Source organism: Eleginops maclovinus, chromosome 1 (assembly GCF_036324505.1).
Source record: "Eleginops maclovinus isolate JMC-PN-2008 ecotype Puerto Natales chromosome 1, JC_Emac_rtc_rv5, whole genome shotgun sequence".
Taxonomy (NCBI): Eukaryota; Metazoa; Chordata; class Actinopteri; order Perciformes; family Eleginopidae; genus Eleginops; species Eleginops maclovinus.
The window spans coordinates 22,195,572-22,214,903 of NC_086349.1; the positions used below are offsets into that span (position 1 = coordinate 22,195,572).

At 40.1% G+C, this 19,332-nt stretch overlaps 1 protein-coding gene across 1 annotated transcript; it reads left to right on the forward strand.

The window, feature by feature from the left end:
- Positions 1-798: 798 nt before the first annotated feature.
- On the forward strand, positions 799-19,223 carry srms (src-related kinase lacking C-terminal regulatory tyrosine and N-terminal myristylation sites). The gene is made up of 8 exons (XM_063894153.1): positions 799-1,675; positions 4,413-4,534; positions 7,606-7,772; positions 11,006-11,153; positions 12,279-12,437; positions 14,670-14,851; positions 16,037-16,193; positions 17,000-19,223. Exons 1-8 carry the CDS (start codon positions 1,293-1,295, stop codon positions 17,197-17,199), a joined length of 1,518 nt encoding a protein of 505 aa, XP_063750223.1. The 5' UTR covers positions 799-1,292; the 3' UTR covers positions 17,200-19,223.
- The last annotated feature ends 109 nt before the right edge of the window (positions 19,224-19,332 follow it).

Sequence of the window (19,332 nt, forward strand, 5' to 3'; positions counted from 1 at the left end):
AAACTTTATGTTGTAAATGCTAAACTAAACACAGTTCTCACTTGTTTGTTTGTGTGAATAAACATTTGGTTTCTGCTAAATTCAGATCAACACAACTTAAATAAACCTCCACGCTTTTTCCAGAGCTCCTTAACATCCTACAAAAACAACTCAATCAAACAAAACCATTTCTCCACTGATAATCACTGAAAACAACTCATCAGTAATATCACCTGCTGAGGTAATCAGGACCTAAAGAATGCTGTGTCCAAAAAAATCCACCTGTTCAGAGATACCCCGCATTCAGGCTGTGCTAAAACACTTGCAGCACATGTTTACTTCCTTAAGTTATAGGCAACATTTAATGTCAAACAACAGCATGTGAATTCCAAGTTTCCAGTGACAGAACTGCTGTCTTCTTGTTTGTTCTTGTTTTGTCCAAATAAATGTTCAATAAACAATCATAAAAAGGCAAGAAATCAATTTTCAAAAGCTGGAACCAGAAGACTTTTTTGTATGAAAAGTGTTAAAAAGGATTAATTGACTATCCACATTTTTGCAAAAATATGTATTGCATCAATACGTCTTCATGGAGTTTTACAGGAAGTATTTTAATAATGGAATAAAGATATATAATTCATACTGAAAGAACAGTTGTTTAGCAAACACAGACTCCAACGTTTACTCAACCAAATTGACATTCTCTCCCCCCCCCCCCCCCACACACCCCCCCCACACACACACACACACACACACACACACACACACACAGTGTGTCAGCAGCCTCCTCCCTCAGTACGCAGGTGTGTGAGCAGCAGGAGGTGTGCGCAGCGCCAAACCCAAACTTTTTTACGCACCTTGCCTCTGATTCACCTTCTCATCTCGTGGATTAAACACCTGCACTGAGCAGCAGTTGCTGCAGCCGTTTAATCTTTTCCACAAGATTACGATGGATTAACATATATATTTTTTGGGAGCCATGCTCTCATTCTCGGGTGCTCTCTGCTCACACCGCCGACTCGCAGGGAACCATCCAACTTGGATGCCCTCCATTGCCGTTTCCGCATTCTCGCAGCCACCGTGCGCACTGCAGGCGCGGAGCACAGATCCATGATCTCAACAGAAAAAACCGGTTCCTCCGGCAAATCTACCCAAGTATTGCTGGCGGGGCATTATGTTTAGAGCCAGAGGAAGAGAGAAAACCGGAGGACTGACGGGCTGGACATCGTTTCAGCGGACTAAGAAAGCCTGAAGCGTCTCATCGAGCGGAAAAACCTGGACTAACCCGCCGACACGCCGCTTCATGTCCCGGGATGGAGGGCTGCTGTCGCTCCTGCATGCCGTGTTGTAGCCGGCTTTGGAACTACATTTGGCCGGACTTCCGCTATCCAAACGTCCCCAACAACAACAACCATGTCATCGCCAACCCAGCCGCGCAGACGGCGGAGATCCGCACCGTGTCAGGAGACATCCACGTCCCGTCGCCCAAGAAGCGGCAGGTGCAGCTTTACGCCGCGCTCTTCGACTTCGAGGCCCGCAGTGACGACGAGCTGACGGTGAAGGAGGGGGACAAGCTGTCGGTGATCGAGAAGCGGGGGGAGTACGTACTGGCTAAAAAGCTGACCGGGTCTCTGGAGTCCGGACTGATCCCGGCCAACTACGTGGCTCTGCTGCAGGACGAGTTCGCCAAACACAAGTGAGTGTGAAACAAAATCCTGTTCCTTATTCCTGAAATAACACCTGATTTAGCTGAGGACTGACGTTTAATGTGTCAATGATGTGTCAGCATCTGTCAAACTTGCAGGTGTTTGATATACATTTAAAGGCACAGAAGGTTAAAATATTCAACGTTTATTCTAACCACCATAAAATCCAGTTTTTATTCCGAAAACTGAGACAAAAATAAAAGCTGACCAACGGTTGACCTCCCTGCTGTCATGCAGGTGTTCAGCCATGTAGTCATGAACTGGTTGTCACAAAGATGACAATTGTAACCTCAGTGTTTTATAACACTTGATATATTTTATAGAAAGGATGTAATTGGACTGGATGTATAAAGGCCTTACTAATAGTCCAATTGTTATATCTTATATCAACCAAGCTAGCTAAATATGAAACGATACTCCGATTACTGATTAATGGCTAATTATTTTAGTTTTATTATATAAATCCACTCGTTCATCAACGATTCATGTGTCTGTCTATGGACAAAACCAGCAATTTGAAGAAAACCAATTGAGCTAAAGATTCGATGTTGTTAGTCATTTCTCTGAGGATTTTTTCCTAACTTAATCAAACAGCTGGTTTTATAGGAGTCTGAAACCAAAAAAAGCCTCCTGGCATCACTGCAAAGACGTTTCTGAATCTTTGGATGTAAAACCTTGTGAAGAACCAGCCTGCAGCTGAGAGCAGGCAAGAGGCTGCAGGTCGTCCATTATTCATCCAGCCTGCAGAGACTCCTCATGTTTCACAGAGCCGACCTCCAACTTTTCCCCCTCTGTCTGTTTTTTATACTGCGGATCCTCACTGATCCCCGCATGTCCCACTGTCCTCAAAGGGGCCCTACTATTTATTTGGGGTTTTCTCTTTCCTGTAGTGTGTTTTATAGGTTTTTGTGCATGTAAATGTTTCGCAAAGGCTAAAACCCCAAGTACTGTCCAGAGGGAGTTTCTCTCCCACACACTCCTCTCCCTCCTTCCTGAAACACCTTCATTGGACTCCTTTGTTTATTTCTCTGACATGATCACATCACTATGTAACACCCACACTTCAATTGGCTATCCCTACAGGTGATGTCCCACTAACTGGTTGACTAATCACAACAGAGCAGGCCAGCTAACCAATCAGAGCAGACTGGGTCCCTGGTCTCAGACAGAGGGTGAAAAGAGGAGCAGCAGCACAGGCAGTATGATTAAAACTAAAGCGCTTTATAAACAACCAACAGCCTAAAAGTGAGCATGATAGAGCCCCTTTAACACAACACCAAAGCATAACATGATTTATTCCTTCATAATAAAGCTTCATACTGACACAATGGGGAAGATCTGAGCCTGACACATTAGACAAATGTTGCTAGTCTCTTTTTATAGAATCTAAAGACCAAAGCACCTTCTTAGTCGTCATAATGTTTTATCGCTGTAAGATTCCTGTATGAAGATAAGCTCAGTTTCCAGTCAAAGCAAATTTACTCAGAGCTTCTTGTAATAATATCTCCACCCTGTTTATTTAGAATTTACAAGCCACTCTCTTTAGTATAATGCAATATCAAACAACAGCACAAACGGCAGCCTCCAAATTAAGAATTCAATTCAATATTACATCATTTCCTGACAAACAACACTATCTTTTCACAATGCACTGCTTGAGTTTATCTTCACAGTATTTTCCAGCTGTTTTAGTTTCAAACTCAAATCTGACCCCAAGGAACAATATTTCGGTAGTCTTTTATTTGAGGATCTCTTTTGTTTCTTGAGTCGCTGCTTGTGGTTACTGTCGGTGAAACTTGAGCGTGCAGTCGGACACACCCTCCTGATATCTCAGAGTAAATAAAGGTCAGTTTCTGTGTCCCAGCAAACAGGCAGCACGTACTGAAACAACACCTTAACTGTTACAGACTCTGAATTAATCCCTCGGAAGAATTCTATATTGAATGTATTGATGTATTTCATTGGTGAAAGTATGCTCATCCTTTACTTTGTATAAAAGTACTAATACCACACTGTAAAAATACTCCATTACAAGTCCTGCAATTTAAAATGTATATAAATTCTGTAAGCTAAAGGTGCTTGAATAGTCCCCTTTAGTAAATCTAATGTTGTAGTTATCATTAATATTGTACTATCATATTGGCATTGGATCATTTTTAATCCTGCATAAGTAGTATTTAACTATTGTTGCTATTCAATTCATTATTTCCCAGGGGATTAATCTGCTGATACGTTTTTGATTTATAACTTTTTGAAAGTTTAACCCAATAAATAGTGCTACTATATGTTATATTTCACAATGTATATTAAACCACAACAAAAATAATTTGACAAGCGTAAACACAAAAGAATAGCATCTGTAATGTTATTCATTCTGGGGAAACCGGCTTGTCGTTCACACAGAGCTTAATATGAGTGACCGGACCTGTTTGTTAAACTGTGTTACTGTACGTTAGTGTGATGTTTACCTTCTTCACTGTGATCATCAGATTGCAATGTTTAAAATGTGATATGTGTGTGTTCACCTACACACACTCTGCTTTGGTGTGTTGTGCATGCCACACATTCTTTTCTTTGTTCACATTTGAATTCATTCATATATTCACTCATTGATTTGATCACATGTTACTCTGTTCCCATTAATCATGATTGATGTGTTTTCCTTTTGTGTTAAATATCTGATCATACATTCATCTCACGCTCCGTCTGTGTGTCTTCTCTGTGCAGGTGGTACTACGGGAACATTAACCGTGGGAAAGCTGAGAAGCTGCTGCTGGCTTCTCAAAACAAAGATGGCTCCTTCCTGGTTCGCATCAGTGAGAGTCACAGTGACGAGTACACAGTCTCTGGTGAGGCAACCATAATACATCCACAACACTGACCTTTCCCCTCTTACTTTGTTACTCGTTCTCTCCGATTATCATTTGTTACACGCAAACCAGGCTTCCCACTCCCAGATATTTATATTCCTTGTTGTCTTGGTTGTTGTTTTACAATTTAAAAGGTTTTCGATCAAGTTAATATCACACTCTGTATTTGACTTTATGGAATTTGAGATTTTTTAGAAGCAAAATATAGCTTAAGTGACTTTTGTAGTCACCATTGGTTAGAAAAAAGTTATATTTGTTTGCTTTCTAGATTTCTGTCCTTGCAGTGTTTTTTCCTCATGAGTTGGCTTGCGATTGATTTTGTTTCAGGATTCTTCCAAATGAACATAAGAATCAAAGCGTGTGTGATAGCGTGTGTTTTCTTCAGCTGCAGTGCTTTGAGCTCTCGGCCACAGTGTTTTGGTGCGATTCCACTCGCTGCCTTTCTTCTCCTCCTGCCTCCTCTGTTTCTCTCCTCCATCCATCACCCCTCCTGCCTCCACCGCCCTTCTGTCTCTCAAGGTCTCCAGCCAGTGTCCACCTTAATCTCCATGCCTTCGATTTTCTCTCTCTGCTCCCACTATCGAGGGCGGGAAGGTTCACGTCTCGCCGTCAGGCAGCCGTGTTGGAGGTCGATGGTGGCTAAAGCGTCTGATTGCAGTTTGAACTTGAAGGATTTGGTGTTGAAAACAAATGTCATCTCTATTTTGCTTTTTAGGGTATTTGTTGCTGTCTATTTATGCCACAGACTGAACAGTGTTGTTTGGAGAATAGGGAATGATGACTTAAAACTGTTGTGGTACAGTGCAGCACATTTGTGGTTGGCCAAGTTAAGGATGTTTCCAACTGAATTAAGTCTTCATGCTAAGCTAAGCTAATCACAATGTGAGTCAGAATTGGAGAGACAAATGCCAGTGTTGTCTGAGTTTTCCAAAAGTGTAGTACTGTATATGTAAAGTATTTTCAATGTCATGGCTGAATTTTTGGCTCACTTCAACAATATAGATGCGACCCAAGATCTTTTTAATGAGACCTCGCATAGAATAACAAACAGCCGGATAAAACGAGGTGAAAAAAAAGATGGTAGTCCTCGCCACAGAGTTGTCAGACACTTAACAATCAACGCCTATCCGTGGCAAAACCCTGCAGTTTGAGTGATTGTTCATTGATGGTGCGCTCTTCCTCCATTTTAGTCTGCAGCGTCCTCGCTCGGTACTGGTACAACTTCTGAAATTGGAGTTGGACTTGGACAGAAAACATATTGTCCAGCTGTGGCTCAGTCAGTAGGGGCTTGGACTGGGAATCGTAGGGTCGCCGGTTCAAGTCCCCGAACAGACTTGAAATATGGAAGGTGGACTGCTACTTGGAGAGATCCCAGTTCACCTCCTAGGCCCTGCTGTGGCGCCCTTGAGCAAGGCACCGGACACCTCCAATCCCCCCCTCCCCATTGCTCCCCGGGCGCTGCACAATAGCTGCCCACTGCTCCTAGTACTAGGATGGGTTAAATGCAGGGGACACATTTCACTGTGTGTGCTCTGCTGTGTGCATGTATGTGACTCATAAAGAGGGTTTCATCCTCCGGTTCTATCTATCTCTATATTGGAAATATGATGCAGGTTTAAAAATCCCTGAACACAGCAGCTGAACATTTGTGGCAACTTAATAATAGTTAATGTTTTGTAGTCTAATAATAAACTGTAGAAGCCAGAATATAACATCGTAAAACACGCTGAGTGAAGTGTTAGCTGGTATATTTAGACGGCAGTATTTACTGTCTTCAGTCGTAGTGACCTACATTTGGAAGCAGGTCTACTTGAACAAACTACACTTTTATGAATGAGCTCACAGCTCTAATGGACCTGCTGAGAGTTGTGACTGTAAAGCCTGTGTTATCGCTCGCTGTCCTCTGCACAACCTCCAGCTCCTTCCTCTCTCTGCTGCTCGTGTCCTCTCTTTCTTTATGTTCTCCCTTTGGCTTAAACATCTTCTGTTTCTGCATCTTTTCCTTCCCATCCCTCCGTCCACTTCCTTCCTCATATACCGTCTCCCCACTTCCTTTCTCTTTTTTTTTTCAAGGTCCTTCAGGTCCCAGGGGGAAATTGCTGCAGTTAGACGTTCAATTTTCACTGTGCTAGTCCTGCTGAAATATGCATCATCAGTAGTCTGTGTGTGAACATGTGCCTGAGAGAGGAGGCAGAACTCCACACCTTCAATAATTCTGTTTTATTGCACAAATGCAGACGCTCCTGTATGATTTAGCGTCTCCATTTCAAACGTATAAACATGGCCATCTTCCTCTTCTTTGATCGTATAATAATATGGTGTGTGCTTTTCTGTGGGAACTAAACTCAGTGTTTGTAGTGTTTCTTTTATCTCTGTGTATTTGGACTTTAAACCACACAGTTCTTTAGAAGAAGAAAGAAGATATACTTTATTAATCCGCACTGCCGCCCTTTTAACTTGCTTTCTGTTGTTTAAAAAAAGACCTTTATCATAACAAGCTGAGATAATAAATTGGGTGTTTGCAGTGGAGACCAGATAGCGGATAATTTCCTCTTTATCTGTTGTCTCTGCTCTATAAAAGTTGTGTTTCACATATTGAACATGAACTTGATCGTTTAATGGGCCGTAGTGTAATGCTGCTCACGGCTGCAACCAACTTAAAGCAGTGTGAGCCAAATAAACAGTACAATGGCCACAATGAGATGTATACAAAATTGCACATGCCCTGTGAGACAAGAGATAACCAGGGACAGTAACACAAATCAGGAGACTATATGTATCATTTCAATGTGGAACAGTTCAGAAAAACAGCCTTAATGCATGTAAGCTAGAGCTGTCTAAAAAACAAATGTAATCAACTTGTAATGTAGAAACTATTGGAATATCAATTTGATTTATATAACTGATGTTGCAACTGATCTGCTTTATCCCTGCTGTCCTTTCCAGCATTTTTTGGAGCGGGACAAAGACTGAAATGATTGAGTGTGATTCTTTGTGTCGTAAAACATTGAGTATGTGAGCACACTATAACTCCTTCCTCCCTCTCGCAGCCCGCAGTGAGGGGAAGGTGTACCACTTCAGGATCCAGCGCTCCACCATCGGGGCGTACTTCGTCTCCGATAAAGTTTCCTTCGGTACTCTGGGAGAGCTCATCTCGTACTACCAGAAGAACCCCCGCAGCCTCGGAGTGCCGCTCGAGGAGCCCTGTGCACAGCAGGTAGGACCTAAAGAGACACAGAAACACAATGTTTTTCAATTCTTGTCAGGAACCTCGTTTACATAATGCATTCACTGGTCCGTAACCTTAAAGCCGCACTAATCAATACTAACACTAATGATGTGTAAAAGTACTGAGCAACACATGCACCATCATCTCCAGACTCAGCAGTTTTCCTCAGCTCCACAGAAGGTTCTGGTTCAATGTTTTCATTAACCTCATTTCCAGCAGAAGCAGTTTCCACCCAACACACTCAGACCACTTAGGGATGGCATAAGGGCTTTTTTGTCATTGCAGTTGTAGTACATTAAAGGGCATATACATATAATTACAATACAATTATTTATCACAAAAGCCACCACACAATAGTTAGAATATCACTGAAGTTAAATATGTAAATTAGACTGATGGACTGGCCAAGTGAAAAGCAAATTTCCCAGGGCTAAAATTGAACCAGGGAAATTGTTATTGCGTTTCGGCTTGTCAGAAATAACAGTTTTTGTGTCTGGTTGTTTTGCCGTGATTGGTAGGATCTGCCAAAGGGGAGACTTTCGATTATATTGTGATGAGATTCTGAAGTCAAGTAGTACAGTTTTTAAATCAAATAAACACACTGCACCTGACATTATATGTAGGAGAAATTTGAAAAAACCAGACCGGATTTTCACTCTCATTTTTGTAGTATTTCTCAATGAAAGCCAGCAGCAAACATGGCCCATAACGGTTACACTGATGCTGATCATTCCAAAGATAAAAGTACAATTTCCAGCAGCTAAACCTCCAGTTTTTCTGCAACAAAGACCCTGAACTCCTCTTCCTATTGTTGTTCTGCAGCAGGGATTTAATGAGTGCTGTCTTTGTATGCATGAATTAATACCAAGAGGCAAACATATTTGGAACAGTTTTAGAAATTAAAGTCACGTGGCAGGGCTGTAATTATGCATGCTATCTCTGCACAGCAGCTTACATTAAACCCCCAGCGAGCGGAATTCTTTCTCCATGGTTCATCAGTTACAGCCCGCGGGAGGAGACGGGGCTCAGGGTCTCAGTATCTGGAGACGTTTCCCTGCAAGCAGAGGAACCATCCATTTAAAACAGCAAGTCATCAAATTACAAATATAGAATGACGCTTAAGGATTAAGCAGTGGTGCGTACCGCTTTACAGAGGAGCATCGTTCAGGGACGTTAATTCAGAAGCCTCTCAGTGATTTCTCCCTCTTCTCTCTTCCCTTCCAGAGGAGGCTGTGAGTCTGTGGCCACGGACACACTGAGGCAGACACACACACACACACACACACACACACACACACACACACACACACACACACTTGCTTTCATAACAAACACAAATGGGACTGTTTTCCCTTAAGGAGTTTTCCTTTTTCATTTTATGTTTTTTCACTAATCGTATTTATCTTAGCATTAGTACAAATTTGAATAATTTCCTAGTTTTATGTATTTTTTTATTTGTAAGCATCCCATTGGCATTTCAAGACATGGCTGCAGCTCATCAACCTTATGTGATTTCTAGAAAGATGTTTGAACATTTTTGAGAGATTCTTTTTTGTTTATGTAAAACCCAAATATTTCACATTTGGGTTTCAAACTGAGTACTAAAACAAAACTGTCAAGCCACACAAGAACTGTTCCTAACTTATCTGGCAGCCTGAGGCGCAACGCTTTTCATGTTTTTGTGTTAAGTTTTGAATCCTGAGTATGTCATTATAAATAGACTCATTTGTTTTTATACAAAGAGCTTTTTGAAGTCTCATCATTTATAGTAAGCTCAGCGTCGCAGACAGCCGGCGTGCTGCAGCTTCACTCTTCATTTAGTCTTCAAACACAAGAATAATCTGCTCTTAGAAAATGAGACACTCCCTGCTCCATCAGTTGAAAGTTTTCCCAGTAAAAAGAGACACTAATGGTGCTTTCAATCACTTTTTATTGATTTGGCACGCCTTTGTTTTTGTTACTTACGTACCCAAGAGACATAAAGCGTGGTTTGTGGCCCGGCTTGTTTTAAGGAGACCTCTGACTCTTCTTTTAGCTTTTAGTTTCTAAAAGCAGATTTATCCTGCAGTTTAAAAAGCCTAATAAACTGCCTGACTGACTGAGAGAGAACAAGTGGTTAGATTTCTCCAACATAAAGCCATTACTGAGACGATATCGCGACTCTAAATGAAGTGGGAATAAACAACAATCTGTGTAATGACACTCGTGTACGATTAGAAAATGGAAGAATAAGTCATCACAATTATTTCATTTAAAGGGTCCTTTTTACATTCCTGTTTGTTTTGGAGGATATAGACCTTGTGTGTTTTTATACACGAGGCAATTGTTGTTGTATTGTGTTAAAGCATAACTGCTACTTATTGTTTGAATGGGTCCAATCAAGCCTTTGTATATCACCTGATTATCTTGACTTTATAACGGTTCATGCTATTTCCTTTATTTGATTATTTGTCTATCAATCATTTAATTGATTTGTTCATTTCATTTTAATCAAAGCACTTGATTATAAGAACGCAATGTTTTGTAGCACCTGATTTTTACTGACAATAAATTTGTCTTAAAATCTTTGAATTTATATATTTATTTTGTCATTCATTCATCAGTCTTTCACTTACCTTGCACCATGCTGTTCATCTGTCGTAACATCATAACAATTTAAATCTGTCTGGGGAAAAATAGGTGAGGGGGATCAACATATTAGTAAAGTTGTTATGGTCTGGCTTTTTTTTTTAAATCATTATCAAACGAAAAAATCTGGAAAGGAAATTTTGACCAAATATTTTTGGATCAGGAACAGATAAACACACAGCAGGCTCTCGTGTTTCCAGTCATGTTGATTTCCTGTTTTTGGTCAGCCAGACAACCAGCATTCAGGAAAGTTCAACAGCTATCAGAGAATCTACAATGACAGTTGAAGGAAATGTGTCCAGAAGGATCAAAAGTATATTTTCTGCTCTGCTCCATCACCACATTTCAACAAACAGTGGTTTCCTGATTAGTCAGCCGTATCAGGGCTCATGTAACCAGATATCATGTAAATTCTGTGACGAAGTAACTCTCGATAATTCACAGTCCAGTTCTGTGTCTCAGCACCTTGTATTGTGCAGCGTGGGGAGTTATTTCAGAAATGATGAATCAAACAGTATTTAAACTGCACAGTTCATCCTTTGCTGTAGTTTTGAGCGTAAGTTGTCTGGACTTACCCTGTCGTCTCTGTGCAGCGGGAGCTGTTCGACATGGAGCCGTGGGAGAGACCTCGAGAGGAGTTCAGGCTGCACAAGAAACTGGGAGAGGGGCACTTTGGAGAGGTGTGGGAGGCACTGTGGACCACAGAGAACAAGAAAGTGGCCATAAAGACACTGAAACAAGGTAGGGAAGCGGGAAGTATTCTGATGTGACTGAAGATCATATTAGAAATATCTCTGGTGATAAAAGGCAATTTAAAGGGGGGAAGGAAGGAAGATATTGCAGATTGTTTTTTAACATTTTGAAAACAGCATTGCTTACATCGGTTTGCCAGCCTGTCATCTTCCTTTATGCATCAAACCTAGAAAAAAGTAACATAGAACATTAAGAGTGTTTTTTATGGCCAAATAAAACTATGCAAAGCAGATGTTTTTGAAACCAGTATTGTTCACATCAATATTTGTCAGCCTATCTGTTTTTATGCATTTTGTTGGTGCATTGCTTTTGGCAGATGATGCCACCTGTAGATCAGTGGAAAACCACGGGCAGAAATGTGTGCAACTATAAAAACAGAAGGGGAACAGAATCCTTAAAAAACGGCTCCATAAATAGAGGTCAAAAACTCCACGGGGTACTTCTTGCAGATGGCGGCAATTAAAGAGTTATTAAACACCTCCTGGACGTGTGCTTTTCTGGCCTCCTGTTTACCCACTTCTGAACACTCCCACTTTCAAAAAGGAAATTGATACAGACAAAGAGGAATGGTTTGTCCTTTCTTTGGAAACATTAATACCTTGCCTAACTGTACGAGAGAGGGCAGTGAAACACCAGCGTTTCATCCTGGTGTTTGGTTACTCGCTGTGTGCAGGCTGAACAAAAGAAAAACACAATGGACCTTGATATTTGATCATTTGTGTTTTTTATGTGAGCATTAATCACTTTTCTGTCCCGGCACTTGGTTAACGGAGGAATGCAACACACATCTTCTACCTGATTGGCCATCTATGGCAACTTTATATTCTATAAACAAGAGCTAAATGTAGACGGATGAAGGGAGACGGACATAGGTCGTTCACAAATGCTTGAAAGACAGCAATATTGATAACAAATGGCAGTAAATAATAAGATGTAGGTTATTAAAAAACTCGGTGTAAAAGAAAATCTGCTTTAAAATGTTTTAAAGATTGCAATACATTTAACGTCAAATGAATCCGCATGAAAGAAGCATGAACACCAGCTGACAAAATGAACACCTAGATAATTAAATAAGGTTTACATTTACCAATCATTTCGTTTCCCCTCCTCCAGAGGACACGAAGCAGGACGAGTTTGTGAAGGAGGTGCAGGCGCTGAAGAGTCTCCACCACCCGAAGCTGATCCAGCTGCTGGCCATGTGCTCCAGAGGAGAGCCGGTCTACATCGTGACCGAACTCATGAACAAGGGAAGCCTCAAGTCCTACATCGCCTGTGAGTGACACACCGATACATATCCAGAAAAGTACTCATACCTCAGTGTGGTAATAGAGTAACAAGTCCAAATCTAATCTAAGTATTAGGATCAAAATGTACTTAAAATACCAAAAGAGTAAAGTACTTACTATGCAGAAAGGCCCATTTCAGAATGTACATATTTATTATATTATTGGATGATAATTATTCATTCTTTTAATGTTGGAACTGTTGAACAACAGGTCATCTTTATATACTGCTTAGTAAGTACATGTATTCATTAAAGAAATCATAAATATAGTTTAGTAAAGAGAAGTATAAAGTAGCAAAAAATTGAAGCACTTGAGTATAATTTGAGGTACTAAGTAGAATACTTGAGTAAATGTACTACAAATTTTCCATCATTAAAAAAATATCCATGGGTTGAACAGATACCTGAGCCTCGATCTGATAAGAAGTGTTCAGTAATCGTAAGATTGCTTTATTTCCTGTTTCTAACACAGGCCACACAACTGCTTCCTAATAGAGGACACTCCACAGCTGCTTTATTACGTAAAGAGGTTTAAAATAGGAAGCTAATTTACCAGAAATCTTCTCCTGGGTTTGACAATTTCAGCCCTTACCTCAGACGTTTTTTGAAATGCTCTCTGAAGCGGTATATAGGCCAAGTGACGGTTAAATCTCTTCCCTTGAATCCAAAGAAAATGGATTTATAATCTGTCGGCTGGCAGCTCCGCTCAGCAGAAACATTGTTCTGACGTTTTACAAAAGGCTTTAATCACAGGGAGTCTTAGTGAGCAAAGGGTGAGCGGTTTGATATCACTCACTCCAGTTTTATTCTTCAGGCTGAGTGTCATGGCTGCTGCAGTAATACTTTCTTCTTCTATAAAACATGCCACACAACAATAGAGAGGGAATACTTCATTCAATATCCACTACAATGCGTTTAACATGCTGCAGGAGAGTCATTACTCTGCAGTAAAACAGCAGTTTGTCGGTAATCACATTTCCTCCCAATTCCTGCAAAAGAGGATCTGCCATCATTACAGCCATTATGCGTGTAAACAACGAACAGTTGCAGGTCTTAGTAAACAGTTCAGCGCTGCAGTGGATGATTGGCAACAGGAGCAGAACAATGTAATGTGTTCCTCTATCTGCTTCTCTGCACAGCCGCACGCATCACAAGCGCTATGAGTCATTTACAGTCATTGACTTTTGGAGCATGTCCTGTGTTAATCCAAGAGGAACATATGAGCCAGTCATTTGCTGCATGTTTTCGTACATCTGACCTTAGTCCTTATGAGGTTAAATGTAATCATACAAAACACAATGGTGCAGTAACTCAGTGGGGATGGTATCACACCTTAACAGTTTCAGATTTATTTACCAAAGTGTTTACTTTAGGATAATTTAAGACTATTGTAAAGTTTTATAGCTGATTTCTGTTGAATTTCTGTTGTCGCATTAAAGAGCAATTTAAGCCACACCTTTGTAGCTTTATCGCTACACATTTCAAATAGACAAAACAAGTTTGATTGAGCTTTTTTTAATATTGATGCTTCCATTACAGGGCAGCCAAAGTAAAATTCTTCCAGAAAAGTTAAGGATTGTTCCTTATAAAATCATGTTTAATAAGGCAATGCCAATAAAGTCCTAATTCTACAGCCATAGTGCTATAATGTACTTATGATACGTTAAAGCAAACCCCATGTGTTCTACATATATCCGTACATCATTCCGAAATGTATGTTAATTGAGACAATATATTTACTGTTAATACATTAGATGTTTTTATTTTAAGACTGATTTAAGAAGTTTAATATTTCCAGAATAAGTTTAGGATTGTTCCTTATGAAATACAAATATCAATACTGATTATATGATCATTTTACTGCCATTTCGTGATGAAAAGCTAGATAAGTTTAATGCCAATTAAGAGGTTACATTTTAATAACTGAACATCATTACCACATTACTTGAGACAATAATATTAACATTAAATTAGATTTTTCTTAAAGACTGTCCCTGCTGCTCAGAGGAGATCGAATTCTGTAGGAAAAACTTAAGGACTGTTGTTTTAAATGACTGGCACCAGAGTGCAAATCCTTTCTAATACAAACATGTTCTAACTCAAAATGGTGGTTATTGGGAAAGTATTGCTTTGTGCCTGTATCAAAACTGGTGTTACTCTAAACAAATCCAGGCTGTCCACTAGTTTAGCTGACTGTGTGTATGCGGGTGTGTGTTCAGCTGCTGAAGGCCAGGTGCTGACATCAGCTCACCTGATCTACATGGGCAGTCAGATCGCAGAGGGCATGGCGTACCTGGAGGACAGAAACATCGTCCACAGGGACCTCGCTGCCAGAAACATCCTGGTGGGAGACGATCTGGTCTGCAAGGTGGCCGACTTCGGACTGGCTCGCATTATTAAGGTGTGTGTGTGTGTGTGTGTGTGTGTGTGTGTGTGTGTGTGTGTGTGTGTGTGTGTGTGTGTGTGTGTGTGTGTGTGTGTGTGTGTGTGTGTGTGTGTGTGTGTGTGTGTGTGTGTGTGTGTGTGTGTGTGTGTGTGTGTGTGTGTGTGTGTGTGTGTGTGTGTGTGTGTGTGTGTGTGTGTGTGTGTGTGTGTGTGTGTGTGTGTGTGTGTGTGTGTGTGTGTGTGTGTGTGTGTGTGTGTGTGTGTGTGTGTCGGTCAAGGACGGTTTCTTATTTTGGAACAATTCTAATTCTTTATCCGTGTTTGCTTTAAATATGTATAGTGTGCTTTGTTGTTTCAGTAAAAACTCCTTTATACTTAATGCACAACTCCATCCTGCTTCCAGCTGTCCAGTAGAATGAAACAGCACTCTGCATAATTTACCCTGTGTCTGTGTAATAACACGAAGATGTTTTATTCATACAGAGCTTCCAAGACATGGAAATACTTAAAATCAGCGAAGAGAGAGACACTTTAGAGCAGAAACATGACTTTTCTTCCCTTCCTTTAACTAGCGGAGTGTTCGGTGCTACTGTGTCTTCCTCAAACGACACAGAACACAGCGTATTTGTTTCCAATAATAATGACAACATTTTTTCTGTTAGTTGATTTTTATGTTAACCAGTAGATCGATCTACTTGTTGTTTTATTAGCAACATGGCTAATGCTAACAGCTGGCTAATGCTATCATGCAAAGCAAGAAAAATAATCCCCAAAAACAAGAAACCCTGATCTCAGTATCATGTTAAAGGCAGAGTTACACACTCTGTAGAATCATTAATCAGACAGGTTTTGTTACTTTATGGAATTGTATGTGTATCACTCTCCATCGTCCCCTATTTTTCGTCATTCATCAGTGCAGATCTGCCTTTTGGAGGTTTGACTTAACACTACTTGGGTTGTTTGGTAACATACAGACTATACAGCTGTTTCAAAATGTGAATTATTCAACCAACATGCTACACAAAGGCAATGCATCAATTATGAAAGTGTGTCGCGGATGATTGTTGGTCTCCTGTTTTTCAGTCAAACCACTACACCGTCTGTTGGGGGTTCATGGAGAATGAACAAAGTCTGGCTGTGCGGATTTAAAGTCCAAGTCCATGTATTCTGTAACCCTTTCACTGACTCTCTCTCTCTATAGGACAGTGTGTATACAGCCAGTCGAAAGACAAAGATCCCGGTAAGGTGGACGGCTCCTGAAGCGGCAATTTACCAACGTTTCTCTGTGAAATCAGATGTCTGGTCATTCGGGGTGCTGCTGTATGAGATGCTGTCCCGCGGCAAGATGCCTTATGATGGTATACTGACATCTCTTCCTGTTTACCAATGTGTGGCTACATCTTTGCCAGTATTACTCACTTTATACAGTGGAGTAGTGTCATTGAACCATGCAGTGTAGGGATAAGATATAACACTTCATCTCTAAATCTGTAAGGGTTCAAACATTAACATTATAGATTTTTAAAAATCAAATATTACTTTAAACAGGAGGAAATGGAATATTTTCTTCAGATCATTTTCAATGGCCACTCTGTTTTACGATGATACGATATGTTACGTGATAATGCTGGGTCATAATTTATGTTGACTCAGTCCCTCATGCCCTGCAGTCACACTCTAGACTAAATAGACACTATCACGCGGATGAATCATCAACTGAAAGTCTATAACAATGTCATTTCCTCCTTTTTGATGAAGACTACTGTCCAGATATCTTAGGAAATAATTGATACCTTTCATGTATATCCTCATTAAGATTTCATAGTTAGGACTGAGGACCACAAACAGGAAGTCAGAAATGAATATACAGCTCTAGAAAAAATTAAGAGACTATTTCAAATCTTTTTCTCTATATGTATAGCAGCCATTCCAGTGTCAGATAAAAATGGTCAGTAGTTTATTGAATACAATAAAACATATATAATAATTTAACTCAAAGACATACTTATAAATAATAAAACAAGAGAAAATTATAATGCTGAAGTGGTCTCTTTAATTTTTTCCGCGGCTGTATAATTTGGTCTAATATCCCTGCCTGCAAAAGAAACGGATTCAGAATCTGGTTAGCTTCTCCAACTCATGCTTTTTATATTCTTCCCATTAGGAAAAAACAACAAGGAAGTATTGGATCTGCTGTCATCTGGGTTTCGGTTGCCCTGTCCCCCCCGCTGTCCGCAGAATATTTACAGAATAATGATGGACTGCTGGGCCGCAGAGCCCTCCAAGAGACCCTCGTTCCACGCCCTGCACAGCCAGCTGGACTCAATATACGCCAGGATATACTTCAAGACTATAGAGGTGTAGCATCGGTGAAACGTGGAGGAAGAAGGGGACGGCAGGAGCAGATCCGCAACGGATTATCAACTGCTGGATGGACTGCAAATATGCAGAAAGGAAGAAAAAAAACCGGGGATGCATGCAACGTCTTCCACTACAGGGAATGTGTACTTTAAAAACACCAAGGTGTCAGAAGACAGAGGGAAGAGAGCATCAGAATTGAACATATGGAGAAGATGCTCGCCAAATCAAGGAAGCAAAATTGGGAAAACCTAATATCTTAGGCTCAAAGAATGCAAGGCGGATAATTGAAAGGACTTAGAAAGGTGTGTACAATCCTAACAATTGAACACTTGAAACCCACGGCACATGCACAGAACCAACTGTTTTTAATTTTATACCCGTTTTGTGATTTATAAATAATATTTTATTACTTCTGGATGTGCCATGTTTGTGTATGCACACACTTTGAAATGTTATGAAATCACAGGTAAGGACTTTATTTAATCACCTGCCTTTGGACTGCAAAGCTGAAATGGAGGTTATGTGCAATAATTTAGAGGTTGTCAGGTTTTTAGCCACGCTAGAGATGCTGACTTTGATCACTGTGTTGGTACAACATCTGGCACTGAATTTTTGACATATTAAACTGATGCCATGATATTTGGTTCAGACCTTTGTGATCCTCAGAGGATGAAACTAACTCCCTCCAGCTTCAGCTGAACTTAAGGATTAAAGGACGCTCTAAATAATTAACCAATACACTGTCATAGTGCTTTAATGCTTAGAGTAAAAAGATGGATGCATGTTAACTTGTTAGCACGACAGATTACATTCATTCTAAACTCAGTAGCATACTCGACTAGAGAAATGTAGGAAACGTATTAACACCATTGTCAGAATTAAACTCAGAGTACAGTACTTTTATTCTTGAAATGGTCACTACTTATAATATTGATTTATGTGAAAAACAGCTCAGGGAGAAGTGTTTTTAACACCATTAAACTTAATGAGCCAAATCAACTTCCTGTTCATCTTTCAGCAATCCATCAGTTTCACGGCGTCTTCTAGTGTGGCTAAACGTTGTTAGTTAAGTATTTTAATCTGCATACCTTCTGATACAGGAATTTGAGAAGGTTTTGGCTAAATGTTACTACTGGATAAAAGTTTTTCTTGAATAATATGGGGAATTGTTTTTATCTTTCAATGTTTTTGGGGTCTGACCCGGTGCTTTAATGGTCATTGGGCCATAGAGCCATGTGTACAGGTTTTAAGTTATTAAACTTTTGAGAGGTCCACTGTAATGTCGGGTAATAACTCGAGTGCCTATGTTTACACCAAACACTGTCGACACGCTACTCTCAAATTAGACTGTAAAGAACTACAAAAGTGGAACAATCTATGAGGCTAAAAGAACTGCACAGTGAATACCCAAAACATATCCAAAGGGTGTTTTCAATGTTGCAATGTAAATTGAGACCAATGCAACTTTTCTCTTTGATGCATGAAAATGAATCAGCAGACAAAGCCAAGTTCAGGAAACGTTAGCCATAATCATCAAATCACAATATTGAGTTGTGTGTTTTAGGCAGACATCGGGTACCAAACAGCAGAAGTAGAAAGAATACAATATTTTAGGTATTGTTTTAAAATGTGCCTCTGCTTTTTAATCACAACATACTAATGTGAAAGATGTAGTTTACAATTGAAGCTCCTTCAATGAAATTATCCTTCAACTCAATTGAAAGATCCTCAAACAAAAGGTCTGAATCACAGTTAGTTAAACGGTTAGCTGCTACATGATACAAACATTGTGGCCTGTATGAAAAAAATCATGCAGTTCAGTCCAAAGTTCAATAGTGAACCTTTATGGTTAAGATATCTTGGCAGCAGATAAAGTTAGGAGCAAAACAATGCACGATTAAAAAGATATGCTGTGTATTGAAGGAATGTCTTTGTGATTTTTAGTTTCTTCAAGTTGTTTATTGCTGACATTGTTCTGATCCGGCGAAGCCAGATTATTAATAAAAACAAAAAGGCGTTTGAATAAACGGTTTCAAAGATAGGAGTGAATTAAGACTTTTACGCTTTCATAGGTACCAGAGTTGGACTTTGGTATATCTCAGTTAACCGGTGACTGCCTCCGCCTATTGTTATGAT